A 23425-nucleotide genomic window follows, 5' to 3' on the forward strand; every position below is an offset into this window, starting at 1 on the left:
CTGTATTTTAATTTAACAAGTTACATACTGTAGTTTGTAACGCGTCTGCCGCAAAAAGTTCAGCAATTTTCAACTTTTTACACGTCGGTAGCTGATCAGGGTTGTATTTTGTTTTGTGCAAAATAAGAATAAACTAAAATTTCACCAACAATGAAAGACCAATATTAAAAAATAAACAAAAACGTAAAATTTTGATTTTTAAAACAGTTATAGTCTTAAAAGATTTATCAAAATGACGCGTGGTCTGTAACTTGCAGCTTGTAAAGCGCGAAAAATTTAAAAAGCGTAAAACGCACTGCCGCCTTAACGGGTGTTGTGTACTTCCACCTTAATAATGACAATGACGCTAATCATCTGGCAACTCTAAACTTAAAGGACAGCTGCTTGTCACAAAATAAAAAACATAAACAAAAACATGTTTATTATTGTTATTGGTTTTTCAATTGTAGTGCAAAAAATTGCTTAAAAATTAGTGAAAAAATTAATAAAAAATGAAAATAACTTGTCGAATATGTAAAATACAACAAGGAGAATTCTTTACGCTTGATAGTGTAGTACCTGTTTATGGTCAAATGGAACACAAGCTATTGGAAATATATAATAAATGTTTTCAATTGAATGCCCAACAACAAGATGCTTTGCCGCAGGTGGTGTGTTTGACGTGTTTAGAAAAATTAAAAGAATTTTATGAATTTCGATTGAAAGCTGAAAAAACTGACTTGGAATTAAGAAAAGTTTTACAAGAATCCCAAAGGCAAGAAATAAAATCTGAAATATTGGAGAGATATCATCAGCAAACGCCGGATAATATAAATATATATATAAGCGAAACAAATAATGCATCGCTAGCAATTAAACCAGATTTGGAAGACGAAGTTATTACCACTGAAGATGAATACGAAGATGATGAGGAACGTTATGAAAGTGATGCCAAAACACAACAACAGGAAGACGACGAGGAAGAAGTTGAAGATACTGATATTTTATTTGAACTATACAATAAGAATGATAGTTGTATGGAAAACTATCTAAATTTTGATAAACAGGAAGAGGAATCAGAAGAAATAATTGAAGAAGACTACAACAGTGATCATGTGGAACATGATACTGAAATTGAAATGAATAATACTCTAGCCGACGTTATTAATAGTGCTGAAATAGAAAGCAATAAAATACAATCAAATTATACTCCATCATCAGATGATATTGAGGCAATAAATTTAGAATCGCAAAAGAATATGCCAATCGTAGAAATTACAAGACTTCAAGTACCATTACAAACTGGTCAAATTCAGACAATAATGTTGGATCCCTTGGTTGAAAGTAGAAAATGGCAGTGTGCTGATTGTGGACGCAAATATTTGACAGAAGAGAAATTGGAACAACATCGTAAACTGCATAATCAATCAGAGGATTGCCAGTGTGAAATATGCGGTTAGTATAAAATTTAATCTTAAAATGATTTGTTAGTATTATCGTCATTTCTAATTTCTGTTTAGGTACTCATTTTAAGACCCTCTATGATTATCGTGAACATATGAAGACGCATGGGACGGAACGTAAATTTTCTTGCGAATATTGCGACAAGGCATTTTCTACTCGCGCCAATCTAAAGGCTCATCTATACATTCACACCAATTTACGCCCTTTCAAGTGCGAAATTTGTGGTAAAACATTCCAACAGAAATCGATTTTAAAGACCCACATGACATTGCATACGGGTAAACCATTTGAATGTACTCTCTGTCATCGACGTTTTAGTCGAACAGCTCATCTTAATATCCATATGCGTCAACACAATAACATACGTCCATATCAATGTACCGAATGTCCGAGCTCCTATATGCAAAAGTCGCATTTAGATCGTCACATATCTAGCTCACATTTGGGTGTACGCTTTCAATGCACTATATGCGGTAAAATGTACACTAAGAAGCCGTCCTTGAATACTCATATGCGTGAAGCACACTGTACAACGGTGTCTTTATACAATTGTAAAATTTGCGATTTGGATTTTGCAAAACAAAAAGGGTAAGTTCAGAAGAATGTTCTCTTTCGGTTTGTTATTATCAAGGCAAGGATTTCCATGCAATAAAAAATTAAAATATGTGCTAAAAATGTTTCAATCTTTATTACCGATATATTTAAACAATTAATGAAAAATTAGTTCACACTTTCAAAAATATTTAAAAATTTCATGAGAAAGAAAGATACAATGAAAAAACTCAACATATGGGTTGAAGACTTCGTATAATTTGATGACAATAGAATTCGAAATTAGTACTCCTATGGTTAGTCACATGGAAAATGAGACTACTGGTCTTGGTTGTAGTCGTCCTGCGAGAAAACCTCTTTGTTTTAGAAATAATCGTTCTACTCGTCTACTCTTTGCCAAAGATAACATAAAGTGGTCGAATTAATATGAAATAATGTACTTTTTTGGAGGTGTCCAAATTTAGATTTAGAGGACATTTGTAATGCGGCCAAAGGGGAAAGATACTACACCCGAAGAATATCAAGTTAAGCGGTGGCAAAATTATGGTATAGAACTGGGCAAGGTATTAGTCGAATTCAATTATAAAAAGATATATACAGTGTCTCTCATAAGTATTCGAATTTAATGTATTATGAAAATAAACATCATTTTATAATAGATCTTGTGGGAAAAATAAATAAATAAATTTATTATGTTGTTCAGACAGTCCTTAAATTTTATACCAACCACATTTTAAAAATTTAAAAAAAAAAATAATTTACTTAAACTAATTTAACTTTTTTTAAAAAAAAGTGCAAAAAATAGCTTCACAAAAGTATTCGAATTTTTTGTATAAATCATATTTAGATTAGCATTATGAAGTAAAAATAAATAATTAAAATGAAATTAATGTTTTGTATAGTAGTCTTTGTTTTTAAAAACAACTTCCAAGCGTCGTGGGACCGTTTCTACCAATTTATGGAATAGTTCTGGCGTTATTATGTCCCATTCTTCATGCAAAGCAACCGTTTGGTGGTTTTAGAGGATAATGAGTGATTTAAAAGTTGTTCTTGTAAATATAACCACAAATTTTCAATGGAGTTTAAGTGCAGAAATTAACTCCATTGAAAATTTGGTGAAAGAAGATACTTAGTGTTGTAAATGATCAACATTTTCAAGTACCAGGTCGTTTATTTTGGATCGCTTTTCTGTTGAAAAATAAATTGAATGGGTTGTAGCCCCATTTTGGTGGTACTAGCATGCAAATTCTGCTATAAAATTGACAAGTGGACCTTCTAGTCTATAATTACAATAATAAATTTTAGTGGTCCAACACCGTGGACGGACACAGAACCCCAAAATATGGCAGAGCAACTTGGGTCCTTTACAGTTGGTTTTAAGTTAGATAACTCCAAGGCATCTCCAAGCTTTCGCCATATCATTTGACGACAATCTGAGCCAAAAATATTATATTTGTACTAATCGTCGAAGATAACCTCCTTCCAGAATCCAATATTCTTACTTATGAGTCTATTTGCGGAGTCAAGACACTTAACATCGATTAACTTCGATATGAGCGGTTTCCACCTTGGTACTTGACCATGCAAATTATTGCTCCCTAGTACTTTGCGCACAACTTCGACACTAATTTTTATTCACAGGACTGTCCTGAGTTCGTTGTTAATTTTTGGAGCTGATAGATGAAGGTTCCTTCGGTATTTCCTCAGTATTTCTCTGTCGTCCTGTATTGACAGTAGTTTTGGACGACTTAATACTGGTAAATACTCGATGGAATTCTTTGTTCCATGCGTGTAATGACAAAATATATTGTCGATGGGAATCTATCAAACATTTCCTATATGTATTTACTTGAGCGGCCTTTATTATACAGATATAAATTAATTTTTTAATTTGAATTGATCAACTCTTTTTCTTTGAAAATTTTAAGCGCTTACACTGGAAGGATTTACAACATAATTATGCAAATTTCCAAAAAATATAATGTTAAATATTCCATATAACCACTACTTGCATAATAGGTTAATTAATGGGCAATAAAACACGTGTTCAAGGATTCTAAAAAAGTTCTGAGAAAAAATTCGAATATTTTTGGGCAGTACCTGAAATGACCCTTTTTGGGTTTTTTCCATTTTCTTGGAAACCATTAATGAGTTTTTATTACTTTTTTCTTGTATTTCGTAAAAATAATATAAATTAATAAAATTTCATTAAAAAATTTTAAATACTATTATTATTTTTAAAGTAGCATCATAAAATAACACAGTAATTCATAAAAAATAATAAATTCGAATATTTATGTGAGACACTGTATATAAAAATATGTGGTATAAGGTAGAGATCCATTAAAAAAACATAAAGTTTCCTCCGCTGTTGAAACTAGGCTCGTAGTTTGGAGATTTTAAAAGCAAAATTACCCTAAAAGCCAACTTTTGAGTTGCAATCGTGTAGTTAGACTCGAAAGTCATACCTGTATTGAAGTGGTCTGCCTATTTTCCATATATTAACCCCACAGAAAATCTATGGGAACCAGTAGTTCGAAGATATGGACTTAAAAATCGTCCTTCCATGAAATTTTTGACTCAATTATTGTTTCAATGCATCTCCGATGTCAAGCAGCAATAGAAAGTAAAAGGTACCCAACCATATTCTAAGTTACTGACAAGTTCTGACTGTTTTTGTTAAGATAAATAATACCAAAGTTTTTTCCATTGTTTTGTCAGTAACAGAAAACCAATTTCTTTTTAACCTTGTTTTATTTTTTCAAAATTTAGTTAATTATATTCATAGAATTTTATTAATTTGAATAAATAAGGATATATATATTACAAAAGAAATTCCAAAAAAAAAAAAATTAAAATTTTTTAATAAAGTTTTGCGTTTTGAGTCCGTTTGTGAAAATTTAGAAAAAGTTTCCATTGTATCACTTTAAAAGTCGGCAAAACTTAGTAATATATAAGTCTCAGTATTACTGCGGATTTCGCAATGATCGGACCTCATTTGACCCTATCCCCCATACAAAGTGCCCTTCAGAAAATGACTTGATGGTCAAAATTCACTTACAAACACTAATATATATCATGATGATATTCTGTATAAATATCTAGCCTAACTCCCTCTACCAAAATTGATAAGGATAGGATCATATTAACCCCCTGCCTCCTCTCATTTAGAAAATCCATTTTTTGCCAACAAAAATATTTGTGAATTTAGGTAAAAATGAAATTAAATACTTTATTATTAAAAAAATAATCAACATTTTCAACATAATCACTGGTGTAGGATATCATATGGTCGGCCATGTCCGACTATAAATTCTTGTTATTTATCTAATTAATATTCGAGTAAAACTGAGTTTTAGTTTTACGTTTACAATAAAAAATCGTTGTTACAACGAAAATAATGGACATATTTGAAATTTGATAAATCTATATGAAAGACTTAATTTAGTATGACTGACGCATGTTTTGTAGCCAGTCAGCCCTCAGTTCAAAAAACACAAATCTTGCTTGGATTATGCCAGTCTTGTAGCAAATGAGCGATGGATGGATGGATGATATATGCATTTGCATAAAAACCATTGTTCTGGTTATTATTATATATTTTGTTCATTTTGTATTTACAAAAAAAATATAATTTGGACTTACTTTATAAGCAAAGTTTTGAAAAAAAATCTAAAACAAAACAGTTATGTATTTTAACTGTATTTTTTATCGCGTTACTCTTTAGGATAACGTTATCCTTAGTACGCAAACGTGACAACTCCTTTTCAGAAAATTAGAGGAGAAGAACAATTCGTATACACTCACTCAGGTCTCGATTTATGCGGATTCAAACTACGCGGTTTTCTAATGAAAGATTTTTTTAGAATTTTAACAGATTTTGGAATTTTAGATGTTTTTTTTAGCTTTTTTTGTCGTATTTAAATTGGTAAAATATATCCTCAACACAGTTAATGCCATACAATATCAAATTCTAAATGTGGATCCAAGGCGGACTGACTGACCTGTTTTCCGGATATCAAGAACAATTTAAAAATCTCAAAGTTTGATGACAAACTATTTTGCAAGCAAAAAAAAAAAAAACAATTGAAACTCCTAAAAATTCTTTGATCTCGTCGTCCCCTATTCATGAGATATGTTAGTTAATTCTAGTGATGAAAAGATATTATTTTACCATATAATGGCAATATGATTAATTATATCATTTAGTGATGAAAGTGATGATAAACCAATTTCAAAATGATTCATTGATTCAGATTAATAATATTAACAGAATTTAAAAAAAAAAACGTTTCAGCTTATTTTTGAATAATTTTCTTTTCTTTCTTTATTAATGAATTAATATTAGTTGTGTTTTGTTGCTATCAATGAGTGTTAACGCTTAAAGTTAGCAACAAAACGAACATTACCTGACTTGGCATCACTCCACAGAAGAAATCTGCTAAATCTTGAAATTATTTACAATTTCTTGAAAAGGTTTTTTTATTTGGTAATTTTCTTTGATTTAAATTTTATTTTAAAATATTTTTTTATTGTTTGACATAAACACATTAATATTTGTATTTTTATTTTTGAATTGGTAGCACTTTTATCAACGTTAACATTAACTTGTATAATTTTACACGTTAACTCCTAACGTTTATAAATTTTAAATTTATATGAAATTGCCTTTGAACGTTAGCAACAAAACACAACTATTATTTTTTGTTTATTTTTTTTTTTTTCAAAATTAAAATAAAAAATGAAAATATTTTTGTTGATTTTTTTTCTGCGATTCTTCTTGATTTTTTAATTAAAATTTGAATTTATGCGGTTTTCAGAATTTTGGAACGAATCATTAGGTTTTATATGAAGCTAGTAGAGTAATTATCTTTTTATGCGAATTTAATTTACTCGATTTGTTTTGGAACGCATCTACGCATAAAACGAGACCTGAGTGTAAAACTTTGCTTGTTTATTACTACATATTTTTAAAAATTATAAACGCAGTTTCTTTCTTTCATTTCTCGATTTTCAATACACATTTCGAAACAATTTAAAATAAATCCGTTGGAGACGGTTTTCTTCTTCTCCTGTAGATTTATTGAATAAGGTCTCTACTTTTTCGGTTACGAGGCTGACACAGACAATAAGGGTTTTGTTTTTAAACGTTTAAAAACCTCGCAAACTGTGCAATTTGTGAATTTACAACTTTCCATTGAATTGTATGTATCACAACTGAGATAAATTTGATCGCCTATTTATTTAACTGGTAAACTTACACTAATTTTATCTTTTAAATATATATTACAGTTAGTTTACCCATTTGTGCAAATGTGCAAGATTTCACAGGTGTTGTGTTTACATGAATGCCCTAATTAATATATAAACTGCACAGTTTTTTACAGAAAATAAAAAAAAACATCACAGAAATGCGAGTGAGAGAGACAGACGCAACACCGTCGAAAGCCAGACAACAAATACAAACAAGCCTGGACGTCCTTAAAAATAATGTCGAGGACGCGAGAGTGTCTCCCTCCAACTCTCAAGACCAGTCTTACGATTGAATTTAATGCTTTGTTTATGGAAAAAGTTAGGAATAAGAAAGACTAGTAGTATAAATGACACCCATGTTCAAAACGTCAAATTACTTACCAACAAAGAACGAAATCAACTATTGTGAATGAAAAGAAGGAATTTTAACGATAAAAAAACTATAACGGACAGCTTTTAAAAAGTTATAAAAGAGCTTTCAAAAAGCTTTAAGCCTTTTGAAAAAGCTGTAAGAGCTTTACAAAAAATATTTTAAAGCTTTACAAAAAAAGCTTTAATTAAGAGCTTTGAAAAAAGCTTTAGGAGCTTTACAAAAAATATTTTAGAGCTTTACAAGTTTCAAAGCTTTATAAAAAGCTTTAAGAGCTTTAAAAGCTTTTTATTTGACATAACGGTTTTTGTGGTGAATTTCTTTTTTCACCACGATTTCGAAATTCACCACACCCACTTATATTCACCACGGATTTGTAAACTCACCACACTTTCGCCAGCCAAAAAATAAAATTCTGATCTAACCGGGGGGCCCAACACCGTCCGTCCCGTGTGGCCCTTTCCTTCCTCCTCTCCTCCTCCTCAATCAAAATCATTAAAATTCACCACCCATCCATCCATCAACAATCCCACTTACACCAACAAACACCACCCACCCCCTTCTTTCTTCTCTTCTCCTTCCTTCTGTTCTCCCTCCCCACCTCCTCCACAACACTCTTCTTTCTTTCTCTCCTCTCTCTCTGTCTCTCTCTCCTCTCCACGCCTTCCTTTTTTTTATTCTTTCTGTTTTGTAACGAAGCACTTGGGACGTTCTATATATACAAAGTTTGTGGAAAAAAAGATTATGGGAATTATAAAAAAAAACAAACGAAAAAATGCATCAATCAACAACAACCACCACCACACACACAAACCACGCAGTCCGGTAACATCATCACCCGCCGCCATTTTGTTTTTTGTGTGTTGTTTTGGTGTGTGTGTTGGGTTGGGGTTTGTTTGTTGTGTGTGTTGTTATTATTGTTGTTGTTTTTTTTATGTTAGTTTTGGGGTGTTGTTGTTGTTTTTGTGTTGTTGAAGAAGGGGGAGGGGGGGAAAAAAATTTGTTTTTTTTTTGGTGGGTTGTAATAAAAAAACGCAAAAAAATATATTTTTTTTTTGTTTTTTTTTTATAAATAATAAATAATAAAATTTAAATTATAATAATTTAAAATTAATAATAATAAATAATGATGAATGAAAAAAAAGTATGTAAAAAAATAAAAAAAATTACATTGCCCTCTGTGAGGTTTGAACTCACGACCCCTGGTTTACGAGACCAGTGCTCTACCACTGAGCTAAAAGGGCTCTGAGGCCTGTTGTGCCAGAGTATTTATATAAGATTAAGAGAAGTTACCACTTCATAACAATTTAAGACAGGGGTGTTTAAAATTTCATAAACAACATGCAGAATTGCCACATTGTTATAAAAACAGATAAATTAAATTTAAATTAGAACAGTCTGTTTCTTTCTTAATTAAAATATTTTAAACTACTTACTCTATTTACCAACGCAAAAGGCATATAATTTATGTATTATTCTTTTTTCATTTCAGATTATATTATCATCTAAAATCCAAGCATCCCGGTTATAATAAAAATCAAATGTAAAAGAAACAAAGTGGAATAAAAAAACGTAAATTGTATGCAATCTATAGTTTAATTAAAATTTTATTTACATTAATATGTATATATATGAAAATGTAGTAGTAGTAGTATTTATTACAAATTAAAGGCTTAAGAACTAGTTGAAAAAATATTGTTTTTATTTTTCTTAAATTCCTCTCCTTACTGGTTTCGGTGCAAATAATATTTTTGCTGGTTTACACAACTCCAATTCTGTCCCAGGTCGCACTGCCAGACAAAGTGTTATCTCCACAGAAGAGGCTTCGGTCCATACCGAATGAGAGAGCAAGATGGTAGTTCTTAAACGCACATTCGTTTCATGAGCACCCTGTTCGGTCATTATTTTCTTAAAATCCGACAACTTCGGCACAACTGTGTGCAAGTGCTGATCAGGATATTTAATTTTTATGCGCATATCTTGCTTTTGAGACTCTTGTAGATTATCGATTTCAGCTACAAACGGTAGAGCAGCAATAAGGCCTGCGGTTACTTTTATAACATTATCTTGTGACATTTGCGGACATGGTTCCAATATATTGGCCATACACATTTTAATGTTGACATTAGCTGGAGGCATGCTTACAGCCGAAGGTTTTTGCACGAGAGGCAAAATTTCTCGAAATACTTTTCCCGGCTTTGGATCAACAATACTAGACAACTGATTGAGTAGTAGAGTGGTTAAGGAATCCGGCTGGGATTCCTGTTTTTCATCTAAGAAATTACTGATGTCAGAGGCGGTTTGTAATAACATTTGACAAGGACCCAAGGCGCTTTGAGACCTATCACGCACTACCAAAACCAAATGGAGAGCACTGGCCCTTAAGCAAATTTGTTTAACCAGCAACATATCGCTATAGGTAAGTCCCGAAAATATATGCTGAAGTTTTAGACAATTACGCACCAATTGAGCCAGAGATTCTTTAAGCGGAGCTCTACTATGCTGTGAAGTGGTGCAACTTTGCAATTGTTCAATTTGTATTTGAGCAGCTAAGAAAGTTTCCAAAAAATTTGCTGTGCCCAACATTTCGGGATCAATTTCACCCAGGCGCTGCAAATAAGAATTTACAAATATTAGTAACAATTTTTCATTGTGATATTCAAATTCACTTACCTTCAAATTGTCTTGGGCCGTTTTCAATAGAGGTACCCGATCCCGGGCTATGGAAAATATATCATTTATATGAGCCAATATGGTTTCCAAATACTGTCGTGAATTATTTGAACCGTTTAAATCATCCATGGGCTTTTTCATGGAAGCACCTTCTATAGGCAGTTGCGGCACTAAGCTCGGCATAGCATCACGCAAATATGCGTAATGTTTTAGGGTCACATCGGGAAATAGACTTATAATGGGTACCAAATTTGCAGCCGCATTAAATAACAAAATTAAAATACACAAATAGGCGGGATCTTCGACATCCCTTTCAGCACTATCGAAAAAGGGATGATCCTGCAAAAGATGCGACGTAACAGCTAAACAAAGGTTTGGATGCTTTTGTCCCACTTTGCGCATGCAACCAAAGGCAGATAGCTTATCCTGGGGATATTTCGAGAGGACATCTAATAATTTTTGCACCACCATTAGAAGACAAGCTTGAGTAGAAACACGACAAGCACCCAACATCAAATGCAAACCTTCACGTACTTCTACTGAGAAATCTTCTAAAGAAGATAGCATAATTTCCAATTGATCTTCACGCAAAACAATATGCTTAGCTATGGCGGTCAAACTGTAGATGGCCTTGAGACGCACCTCCTCAATTTCATCATTAAACATATCGACCAAAAAATCTAAACAGGTTACCGCAAAATCCGGATGTTTTAGAGCCAATTTGCACATAGAATCAACGGTAGCAATGCGCACTTCTAGAAACTCATCCTCTAACCCATGGACTAAAGCTCCACAAGCACCACTGGCTATGAGGGAAATGGTATTGGTATCCAATTGTTCTTGAGGGGCATCATCAGCCCAACGTTTTCCAGAAGACCATTCACCAGAGGCCACCAATTGAGCACCCCTTTCATGGGCAGTTTTCTTACGTCTCAAATTGCTCATCAGTTTTTTGTCCAATGTTTGATGTAGAAATTCTGAACTCACCATGGTCATGTCACCCAAATGTTCGGCAGCTTGTACACGTATCTGTATACATAAATCGCATAATGCAGCGCATACTTTACTAAAAGCCGCATCCACTAGACGCATTTCCTCCTCATCTTCCGTTCCACACGATATCATATGGTCGGGGTGGTTAATACCCAATTTAAAGACCAGTTGCAAAGCCTGTTGGCGAACACATTCGTAGTCATCTTGCATTGCCGCTACAGCACGTTTGTATAGGGATGGAGACAACACTGCTCCCCTATCGCCCAAACACAGAATAGATCTTAAACTTTGTGCCCTTACACCCGAATCCTGAGAGTCTGCATAGTGTCCTATGGTGTCAATGACACCCTTTTTAGCATCTGTTAAGGCCACAAATGCTGACAATACCATCAAGGCATTCTTTTGGGTTTGATGTGATTCCGAGCACAACTGCTGTTGGGCAAAATGAGCCATTTTTGTAATATGCATTGTGGGTAAATGCTTCAAGTTCTTGGCACCAATCTTATGTAGACTGCAAAGACCTTGAGCTATCACCTTTTGCGATTTTTCATATTTCAATACACCTATGATTTCATCAATCAAGGCATTCACCACCTCTGCCACACGTACTTCTGCAAAGTCCGCCAGCAAACCGAGTATCATTACGCGAACCGTCGTATCACCATCACGTTCTTGGCGAAAAATATCAATTAACTTGTTGATGGCCTCATGGAATTCGGAAATTTCACAATCATCAAGCACTAGTTCATCCGCAATTTTTACTAACAATTCTAAGAGCTCTTTGTTGTTTTGTGGTGAGATTGTTCCCAATAAGTTTATGGCTTGCTGGAGTTTGTTGGTTGCCGATACATTTTTGCTGGTGGTTTGTATACGAATTTTCTTATGTGGAGGCTGTTGGATACATTCTACAGTTTCTGTTACTGATAGTGGGCGTTTAACCGCTACCGATGTACTAGCCATGTTGGTTGGCTTTAATTTAAAATAAATGAATTAAAATTTCTTATTTTATAAAATTAAAGCATACAATATTTCACAAGCGGCATCAGAAAAAGAAAAAAACACAATGGAAATAAATTAAATCAACAGCTGATGGCAGTGCTACCATACTGTTTATCCGCTACAATTAAAAAAACGCTGTAGCATTAAACATATGGTAACATTAAGTGTGTGGGAAATTGAAGCATAAACAAAACACAGTGGTCTTGAATAAGGTTTTTTTGGGAAATAATACAGATATTGGCGTATAGGTATTCATTTAAAGTTCAAAAGATATTCAGCATTCATTTTTGTCAAGTTTTTAAACGCATTTACAGTTGGAATATATATGTAGCCCCAATTTGAATAAAAACTGTTAGGGCCATTCATACAACACCATTGATATAATCGAAACAATACTTTTCATCCAATATAACATAAAAATACAAATAAAAAGACACTTTACTTTAGTGGGACAAAATTAACTGTCGTCATTCTTTATAAACCTAAAAATAATTACAATGCATTTTGTAACCAAATTTTTGTTATTTAACAAAATCCATGGAAATGTTGAAAATATTCCAAATATTCTTAACTAATAGATAAAAAGAACTATAAGTCAAATAGTAGTTTGTTTGTGTGTGTATAGTGGAAACGGTCCTAATCTTTTCTTCGTTTTTTATCCGAACTACCACCAGAACGATCACTTTTATCTTCGCCTCTCTTTGGAGCTTTTTTAGCCATGTTCAAGAACTGATCGAGACCGAAGGGATCCTCTTCTTTTTCAAATTGAACAGGACCACTACGTGAAGGTGCACCACTACCACCGGCTCTCGATGTACCCGAGAATTCTTTGTCGGGAACGAAGCGTTGAGTATTTACAATACGATCTAAGTCGGCACCATAGGCGTCATTGTCAGCTTGTTTACTTGGTCTATACAAATGATTGCCCAAAGAGTTGGCCTCACGCCAAGGCTTATCATATACATTGTAAGCTTCATCATCGCCATAACCGGAATCCATGCCTTTAGTAGTATTGAAAAGACGCTGGTCGAATAGTGCCTCACCGGTGCCGGCTGACTTGGCAGGCATACCGAGGGCAATTTGTTCTGAAATATCACGCTCGCGCTCTTTTTGTAATTTGGAACGCTTGTCAGGAGCTGCCCGTGCCAAGTTGCGATCACGCTGTCTCTCACGATGTCGCTCTGCACGTAGTTCATTGCGTTCTCTGGCCTCAGCACTTGTACCGGGAGCTTCCTCTGTGGGATTACGTATACCAGCACGTTCTTCTCGAGCTCTCTGGGCCATCATACGTAACATGTCCTCCTTCTTTTCCTTTTCTTTCTGTGCCAATTTCTTCTCCAATTGAGCTCTGGCCTCAACAGCTTCACGAGCCTTACGATCGGCTATATATAAAGCTTCAGACATTTTTGCGAATTTTTCATTAATATGAACTTGCTGTAAACCTCTACCATCGGCAGCTAATCGCTTATCTAGAGGAATGGTATAACCTTTAGCATTTTTCCAATTCGATATACAAGGAGGAATTTTCCACTCTTTTTGTTCTTTGACGGTGACTTTACGCGAAGGCGAATGTAAAACCGGTGCTGGAGGTGAGGGTGGTCCTCTAGGTATTTTCTTATTAATACGAAATTTAGGTGGTTCCATGGGATCTACTTGCGCTTCCACCATACGTATAATACGCTGTTTGGCACCGGAATTAAAAGCATCACCTTGTTGTGAAGGCGTGTAGCGGATATACTGTGCTGGAGCACCCTTTTCTGCATGTCTGACGGGCATGGCAGCTGCTATTTTTTGACTAGTCAACTTTTCCAAAGCTCTCCTTGTCTCTTCAGTAGTATCAGCTATTGTCTCGGCATCTGGCCTTTGTAATTCCTCTGCATCCTCTGATAAAACCTCAGCAGGCAATAATTGGGAAATGGATGAATAAACTATTTTATCTTTGCCATGTCCTTGACGTGCTATGGCATCATATTTAATTTTTCCCTTTTCATCTAAACGTACGGCCAAAGCATTGGATTTTTTACCCAAATTTGCCGGTGCTCCCATACCCAAAGGATATTGAGCTACATGTATTTCGGGAAACGCACCACCATCACCGAAGTCGGCTTCTGTTCGCGGTACCCAATCCTTGCGTTGGCCATAAGGTGGTGCAGCTATTTTAGCCGATACTAAGGCACCTATTTTAGGAGCCCCTTTAGCAGCCACGCGTCTTTCATCTTCACGATCCCACACCGCATTTGTGGGTGTAGGTAACAGACTAGACAAAGACATTTTGCAAATAGTTGAAATTACTTGCTATTTCGCTAATTTTTCTATGAATTTTTTATTAAAACACGAATTTTAATCGAAAAAAATTTAAATTACACACAACAATGTAATAACTAGTGAAAAAGAAAAATGGAGAATTGACGTTTGTTAAAAAATATTGTCAACAAAGTTAGCAATGTTCATAAGAGGGAATGGAACGAAGTTAAATGAAACAGAAAACAGTGTTGATAAACGAATGTGTTATATTTTGAAGAGAACAACTACTTTAGTCGATAGAATGCGTTGTTTTTAACAAAAAATGGTTTTGTTTTTTTTTTCCTAGAAAACAACAAATAATACTTTTAAGAAATTATTTTATTTAAGCAATTAATTTTTCAAAAAAAAAAAATATTGGTTTAAAATAAAATTTATTTTTTTTTACTAATTTCAGTTTAGAATAAAAATCGAATTTACACTTCTATCAAAATATTAATATCTATGATAAATACGTGTTAATTTTGAACAATAATTGTTTGTTTGGAAAATAGATATTTTACATAAAATTTAATTTTTCATAAAAAATGTTTCAAAAAAATCTTTTTTATTCAATTTTTACTAAAAATTCAATTCTTCACAAAAAATTACATCTAATTTTAAATTAAAAATTAATTTAAATTTTTAAATAAAAAAAAAAATTTTGACCCAAAATTAGAAAAAATTAAATTCAATTAATGAGTAAAAAATTTATTTTTCACTAAAAACTAAATTGTTTACAAACAATGAAATATTTGTACTAAAAAATACTAAAACTAAAATATATTTTACTAAAATGAGCCAAAAATATCCGCTAATGACAAAAGATTAATCTTCTAATCGGCTTTTAACAAAATAAAATTACGAGTAATTTATAATCTTTCTTATTTTTATTTTTTATAGTAAATTATTAAATTACTTGTAGATTTTCAAATACAATAAAGTTTTTACAGTTTTAACGGAAATTTTTAAAAATAAAAATGCAACAAAAACAAACGTTGACAGCCATGTGCACCAATCAAGTGTAAAACAGTTATCAGCTGATGGAATAGATCCACCTTACGTTGATACACCATAGTATTTAGCACAAAGTATGGTATTTAGTTAGAAAAGTATCTTTCAGTTTGCAAATACTTTAAAATACAAAAACGCACGGATAAAAAAATCGTTTATTTAATTTTAAAAGTTCTTACTTTTTACGATGTCGTCTTCTACATCAACCAGCTGTAGGGCATGTCTAAGAGAATCATTGGAGAAATCTTATTTTGAAATGAATAAACAATGTCATTTCTCCTCGGATGATCGTAATTTTGTCGATATTTTTAATTTTTGCACACATCTTCAAGTAAAAATAAATGATGGATTTCCCCAAAGGATCTGTAAAGAGTGTGCTCAAGATTTACAACAAACATACGAATTTTTACAACGGGTCTTGTCAAGTGATAAGAAATTAAATGCCTTAAAACGAGATAATGAAGTTTATTGTCATGATAATGATGTTACTATTAAAGATCCTTTAGAAAATGCTACAGACAATGAAGAGACTTTAGATAATGTAAAAAACCAATGAAATTTTCCAAAATGTTTAAGGGATTTTAATATTTTACATTTTTTAGGACAATAAATCTGAAATTATTGAAGATTATAATGAAGATGAATATTCTCGTACTTTATTAGGTAAATTTTTTTATTTTTATATCTTTATTTCTATTTTTAATGTTATACTTTTATTGTGTGTTTCTTTTATCTCAAGATAACGTTGATAATACTGTTGAAGATCCCCAGCACCAACACCATAACAGCACTCTTTACTCCCCTCATCTTAGTGACAACAGCAGCAGTAGTAATGATAAAGTTGAAGGCGATTTTTTCAAGTCAGTAGAATCACAAATTTTTCCCCAAGGTACGTTTATATGTAACTTGTTCTTTAATTAGTTTGCTAAAAGATGAATTTTATATATTTTTAGGTCGTTTAAAATGTAAAATCTGTAACAAGGCTTATTTCACCAATGTAGGTCTTGAAGCTCATATGGATATACATCTACCTAAAGGAAAAACGATTTCCAAATCCTCATTATTAGTTGGCAAATATATAAAAAATAAAAAGAAAATCTTAAAGAATAACGATATTTCGGATGATGACGAAGAAAATACCAATGAACAGAGTGCTAAGACGAAATTGCCAAAACCAAAGAAAATGTTTCCTTGTGAAGTTTGTGGTAAACAAATGATATCTGCTTCTAAATTAAGGTACAAAAATGATCACTTCATTATTTAAATGGATTTATAGAAGTTTAAGTTATTATTACTATTTAAAATGTCTGTTTTCGATCGAAATAGTCTTAATTTCGAAGTTATTATTGAAAATTCAAAGTCGAAGTAATTCCAATTCTACGTTCACATCTATCAACTATTTGACAAAAATGACGTGATCTCTAAAAAATTTTGATTGCATATATAATTATTTGCGCAAACATAATATATCTTTGACGACATCAGTTTATAACGTCTTTATTATTTGTTTCGACATTATTTCCAATTACAAAAATCATGTAGAATCAAAAATAAATTTACAAAAAATAGTGCTTACGTCTTTTTCGTCAAATATTTGAGAGGTCTAAGATACTATTTATCAAAATTTTTGGAGAGAACATCAACAACATCCACTTTGAAGCCAAATATTTTAATCAATTTAATTTTAAATAATTCTCTAAAAATCCTTTCAGATATCATATGGTAATGCATACCGGTGAAAAGGACTATTTATGTACAATGTGTCGTAAGTCAAATTATTAAACTTAATTTCAATAAAATGTTCTTTATAAATTAAACAAAGCAAACTTAAAATTACATTAAAAAATCAACTTATAACCCCAATTCACTATTTCGAAACTATTCAAAAATATAGAAGAATTTTGTGAATTTGATATAATCAAATAAAAATAACTTCTACAGAAGCATAAAATAACTGGAATGCACTACAAGCAAGTACTGGTACAGAATTTCAAAAGCAATAAATTAAACAGGATTTTACAATTTTCAAATATTTTTATATTTTGTTCTTAAATAAAATTTTTTGAAATATGTACAATTAAAACTTTATGAAATATATTTAAAAATAATTCCTTTAATTAATGTATTTATTTTCGAAATTGTGTTATATATTATTTTGAGTTATGTAGTTATGTTTGCAGCTGAAAAAAGCAATTTTACGAACTATTACGAACCTTTCTTCCTAACACATAAATTCTCTTTTTTTATTTTTTCTTTTCAAATAGCTAAAGCTTATTCAACGATATATGCACTTAAACATCATATGCGGGCGCATACAGGAGAACGTCCTTATGAGTGTAAGTTCTGTGGTGATCGTTTTCTACGGCCGACAACGCTAAAAAGTCATATGCGTCGTCATACCGGAGAACGGCCGTACGGTTGTGATATATGCGGCAAACGTTTCATACAACACTCATCGATGGCTACACACATGAAACTCAATCATATGGATAAAACTATACCCTGTCCATATTGTGATAAAAAATACGCACGACAAACTGACCTAAATACACATCTGTTAAGTCATAGTGGGGATAAACCATTCGCTTGTCAAATGTGTCCAAGTCGTTTTACACGACAATCAAATCTAAATAAACATATGAATCAACAACATTATGGTGACAATCATAGTTCGGGAGATAAAAAATTTAAAAAGAAATGTTCAAAGGAGGTGGCCAATAATGAAGTTAAACAACAAACGGAAGGAAATGATAATACAAATTTACTAGGAGAGGATTGTATCGTCGTGGAAGTGCCAACTTGTTCCTCCCATTTAAAGTAAGTTTATAGACGGCTATTATCGATATTAATAATAATTAGGGATTTAACGAATGCTCGCTTTCGCTTTTTACATTTGCTAAATCTTAGAGAATGTTTTAGCGAATACTAATTTTAGAAAATTTAATTGAAATGAATGTAAAAGCTTTTAGCGTTTACATTATGTTTTTTTATCATTCTTACTTTTTTACTCAAAATATCGAGGGACTATATTCAATAGTCGCTATCTCTCATTTTTATGAAAATGAGATTTTGATGGCAAAATATTCAGCAAACTATCGCGCATCAGTGATATAAATTTCAAAGAAAAAAAAAATATTTTTTGGCAATTTTATAGCATTTTTTAAATTTCTCTATCTTAAAAAAAGAAAAATTCTGAATGCAAAACTCTCTATCTTATCCAAAAATTGCTTCAAACTCGATCCCTTTGGATAATTTTCTGTTGCAAACAGTGATGCCAAGTGTAGGGAATTTTCCCTTTTTGTAGGGATTTTTTTCAAAAATTCCACGTGTAGGGAAAAAGGGAAAGATTTCTTACTATTGTCAAATTGTAGGGATTTTTCAATTTCATAGTTTTTAACAACTAAAAATATACTATTTCATGTATTAAACTTTTAAATTAAAAATGAAATCAGTTTTAAGTGTATCGTTAGTAAAAATTCTGCTTGTAATTTCTACAATATACATATGTACCTACAGTGGCGAGCAAAACTGGATACATGTTTAGCTAATAAGACTTAAAAATGCTATAAAACCCATAAAATAAAGGAAAAATAATAAAGTTTTCAATTTTAAATATTCAGTAAAGCAATATAAAAAGAAAACAAAATTAAATTCATGATAATTAAATATTAATCTAAAAATTAAAACATATTTATAAATAAAGTCGAAGTATCCAGTTTTGCACGTTTTAAAAAAAAATTTGATTTTTAATATTTTGTGCAAAGTCCTTTTGCTTTTATGACACTTTTTATACGTTTAGGCGTACTTTTGACCAAGGTCTCAATGGTCCGGTGCGGAATACTAGACCACTCCGGAATACTAGACCACTTTAAGATTTCTTGGTGCATTATCGAATTGCGCAAGACGTTTTTTTAACAAAGCCCATAAATTTTCAATTGGATTGATTTCCGGGCATTGAGTTGGCTATTGCATCGTTTGAAAATTCTGCGCTGAAAGCCAATTCTTTACGATTTTTGCCGTATGCTTCGGATCCCCATCCTGTTGGAGTATAACCTCGGACTCTGGATATGCACATTCTTCCACAAAATCTGGAATATTGGATTGAAAATACTCAAATAATCCTCCTTTTTCATTATAGCATCTAAATTTACTAAAGAACCGAGATTCTACCAAGTGAAACAAGCCCACACAATCAGACTACCACCCGCTTGTTTCACCCTTTTGTTTTACTTGGTGCTTTTTTAAGCTTTCATAAGGGCGGTGCCAGTAATATTCCTTGCCATCAGACTGAAAACGATTAGTTTTCGTTTCATCGGACCATATAACCCTTTTCCAGTCATCAACACTCCAATTTTTGTGGTTCTTGCTAAATTTAAGACGATCCTTCACACTTTTTTCTGATAACGCTGGTGTTTTCTGCTTTACGGCTGATATAAGGCCAATTCTACGAAGAGCTCCCCGGACTTCACCCATTCACTTAAGGACTTATTTATGACGACTATAGCCTGTTTTTTGTATTTTTACCTGTTTGGATGTCAATAAACGCTCAATAAGATGTCAATAAGATCTCTCCGAAAGCAAACACGATCGACATTTCTTAACTTCTGGTGTGCTCATATTTTTCTTTTTCGCACTTGTAGCACTCTTCGGTGGCAAATTCCTAACTTCTTGGCAATTTGACGAGCACAGTAATTATTTTTTGTCATTTCGACCATTTGGTTTCCCAATAAACTTGATATTTGTCTAATTAAAACTAGAAAATTAAAATATTTGCAAAAAAATTACAAATATGACTCAAAAATGGTAACTGTTTGTTTTGATGCTTTCTTCAAAGGTAAATCAAGTAGCAGTACTCAAATTCATTGTTATTTTTAAATTTACTTGTGTTGCTAGATTAATTAAATTTAAACGTGCAAAAGTGGATACATAGACTTTTTTAATAAAATTAGCTAAAACTTGAGATAAAGTTTCAATATTCGCGAATTTTCTATTGTTTTATTTTCTTATTCTTCTATTGCTTATTTTAAAACCAATATAAAATTTTTGTTTAATATTTTCTCGATTTTATTGGGTTTTTAACATACACTTGATTGATATGTATCCACTTTTGCTCGCCACTGTACATATCGCTACAAGACTGGCATAATCCAAAATTCGGCTTTCTTGAACTAAGGTCTTCAAAACATGCGACATACTAAAATCTTTCATATAGATTTATGAAATTTCAAATATGTCTATTATTTTCGATGTGAAATCGATTTTTTGTAAACGTAAAAACTAAAACCCACGTTTTTGTGAATATTAGACAACTAAAAATTTAATTTCAATTTAGATGAGAAACATTTTAACCTCAACTATCTGAATCTGGATTTTTAAAACCCCTTGATTTGTTTAAAAGTTATTAAAAAAATAGTTAAATGTCATTAAATATTCATATCCATTTTTCTTGAAAGGAGTTTTTGGATTATGCCAATCCTGTAGGGCGATATATTCTGACTCCTTATAGATAGAGTAGTCGGGGGCTTAATGCAGTAACTCAGGATTGAAAAAATGAATTTAATGTTCTGAAAATTTATAAAAGTAAACCGCAAAAAGTAAACGCAAAAGTAAACCTTATTTAAAATAATTATTTTATGAAAATCTTTTTGTTGGAGGCACATAAAATAAATTTTTATCACGATTCGATATACTGCCATAAATCTTTCAATTTTTTTTTTTTAATCTTAACTGAAGAGTCAGGGTTGGAAGATTTGTATGATGTAAAATTGAAAGAAAAAAAATTAAAATTTAAATTCTAGAAATTTCATTCCTAAAAATTAAAAAAAAATACATACATATAAAACGGAGCTAATATTTTAGTTTTTGATGTTATTTTTGTATTTTTTTAAGATAAACTTTGAAAAAAATGGAAAAAAGTAGTGTAGGGAAAAATGTAGGGAAAATAAAAAGTGGGTGTAGGGAAAAAAAGGGATTTTTTCTCATAAGCGTAGGGATTTCTGAAAAAAATCTCCTGGCATCACTGGTTGCAAAACAAGTCTTCTTAATAATTTGGACATGCTGAACACAAATCCGTCAAAATATTTAAAATCGGTCTAATAGTTTTTGAGATATCGCTCATTATGATACTAATTAAATCAATTTTATTGTCGTGTTTAACCATATAACATTGATTTTGGACCAAAACATTATAATCTGTTGCTTTTTCAACAATTTGGTTTCTTTTCCTCCATTAAATTGTATAAAATATAATATTTATTGATTTTAATTCAAATAAAAATTTTATGTTTCCATGAAAAACTCTCTATCTGTTGGTTGAATGAACATTTTCGTAGAAAAATAAGCTCTATCTGATATAAATTTGTGAATAATTTTGTAAATAATGCAAAAATTAAAATTTTTTTTATATAATGGTTTAGAATATATCGTAAAAGAAAAAATTAAAAAATCTTCACGAACTAGCGAAATAAACAGTTTTTTTGCTCTCCTGAAAACTTGTATTATTTTAGATAGAGACTATTGAATATAGTCCCTCGATATACTTTAATTCTCATTTACATTCGCAAAAAATTTATTATTCGCTATCGCATTGCATTCGCTAAACTAGTATTTACAACATGCCTATTCTGAAACAATTTTAATATAAAAATACTGTGAAAGACTCAAAAAGTATTGAAAATTGAAATAATAATAATAGAATGAATTTCATGATAATTATGAATTTAATACCAAACCACTTTCATTCAGAATAAGAAAAGTTCATAAATATAAAGTATATATAACGTGTATAAAACTTTCATTATAATTTATTTAATTAAAATATTTTTATATTACTTGGATTTGGTAAGATTTTGTTAAATTTCAAAATTGTAATTTTTCATAAAAAATTAGAAAATAATCTATTTTGGAAAACTAAAGAAATTATTTCATTTAATGATAATAAACTATTAAAAGTGCATAGTGCGTTTGCCTTTTTTACTATAAATTAAGAAATTTTTATCCAATTTTTTTTAGTTCCACTTCCACAAAGCTGAAAGAAACTGAATCATCAGCCATTGGCAGTTTTCAACAAATGCCAGTCATTACCAATGAGCTGCCTGATGACCAATTAAATAATTGGGACTGGCCTAATCAGACTTAAACAATCCAATTTTTATGTGCCTTATTAATATCTAAATGTAAAAAAAAAACAACTATCAAAAATTTGCAATCTATTTTTATATTCTACCAAAAAATATTTTTGTAGTTGTTTTTAAATATTAAAACAATATTACTCACTTCGTTTAAACTCCGTGTTTTTGCTTCATTGTAAAACAACTTTTATTTAGGATTATCAATAGTTTTTTGCAATATATTTACTTATTTACATAAATTTAATTGTAATTTTTTCAGTTTTTTTATATAATTTTTTCATGTATGCCATAAATATTTATGTATTTTTTGTTTCTATATCAAGACAGTAATAAAAAAATTAAAAATCTCTTATATTTCAGATTATACACAAAAAAATAATAAAGAAATTAGAACAAAATTAATATTAAAAAATAATATATTAATAATTTTTTAACTAAACTAATAATTTAAGAAAATAATGTATAAGAAGAAGGTGTTTAATAATAAAGGACAAACAAAAAGCTAATGTTTATCCTAAATAAAAAAACGTATTTTCTTTAAAAAAGTTGATCACCAACAAATGCCTCACAGGTATGTCTATAAGCAGAGACTTGTTTGTATTAACCACAATGGTGACAGACACTAAAGCATTTTTAATGTTGATTAGAAAAATAATTGTTATTGTTTTAAGTTAGTTAAAAATGAACAACAAAATAAAATGAATTTAAGTTAGCAAAC

At 31.3% G+C, this 23425-nt stretch overlaps 3 protein-coding genes and 1 non-coding gene across 4 annotated transcripts; 1 reads left to right on the forward strand and 3 right to left on the reverse strand.

The window, feature by feature from the left end:
- The first annotated feature begins 385 nt into the window (after positions 1-385).
- Positions 386-23045, forward strand: LOC119603168 (zinc finger protein 569-like). Its single transcript, XM_037955120.1, has 9 exons — positions 386-1434; positions 1500-2031; positions 15746-16118; positions 16180-16240; positions 16317-16466; positions 16531-16813; positions 17290-17342; positions 17842-18394; positions 22589-23045. Exons 1-9 carry the CDS (start codon positions 492-494, stop codon positions 22713-22715), a joined length of 3075 nt encoding a protein of 1024 aa, XP_037811048.1. The 5' UTR covers positions 386-491; the 3' UTR covers positions 22716-23045.
- On the reverse strand, positions 8791-8862 carry Trnat-cgu. The gene has a single exon. It is a non-coding gene; the product is annotated as a tRNA-Thr (tRNA).
- Positions 9209-12362, reverse strand: LOC119603162 (integrator complex subunit 4). Its single transcript, XM_037955113.1, has 3 exons — positions 12309-12362; positions 10292-12253; positions 9209-10228 (listed from the first exon to the last, which is right to left on the reverse strand). Exons 2-3 carry the CDS (start codon positions 12242-12244, stop codon positions 9329-9331), a joined length of 2853 nt encoding a protein of 950 aa, XP_037811041.1. The 5' UTR covers positions 12245-12253; positions 12309-12362; the 3' UTR covers positions 9209-9328.
- Positions 12726-14704, reverse strand: LOC119603163 (puff-specific protein Bx42). Its single transcript, XM_037955114.1, has one exon. It carries the CDS (start codon positions 14552-14554, stop codon positions 12920-12922), a length of 1635 nt encoding a protein of 544 aa, XP_037811042.1. The 5' UTR covers positions 14555-14704; the 3' UTR covers positions 12726-12919.
- Positions 23046-23425: the final 380 nt, after the last annotated feature.

This window comes from Lucilia sericata, unplaced genomic scaffold (assembly GCF_015586225.1).
Source record: "Lucilia sericata isolate MDLA Ls3-8-SP2 unplaced genomic scaffold, ASM1558622v1 Contig000278F_arrow, whole genome shotgun sequence".
NCBI lineage: Eukaryota > Metazoa > Arthropoda > Insecta > Diptera > Calliphoridae > Lucilia > Lucilia sericata.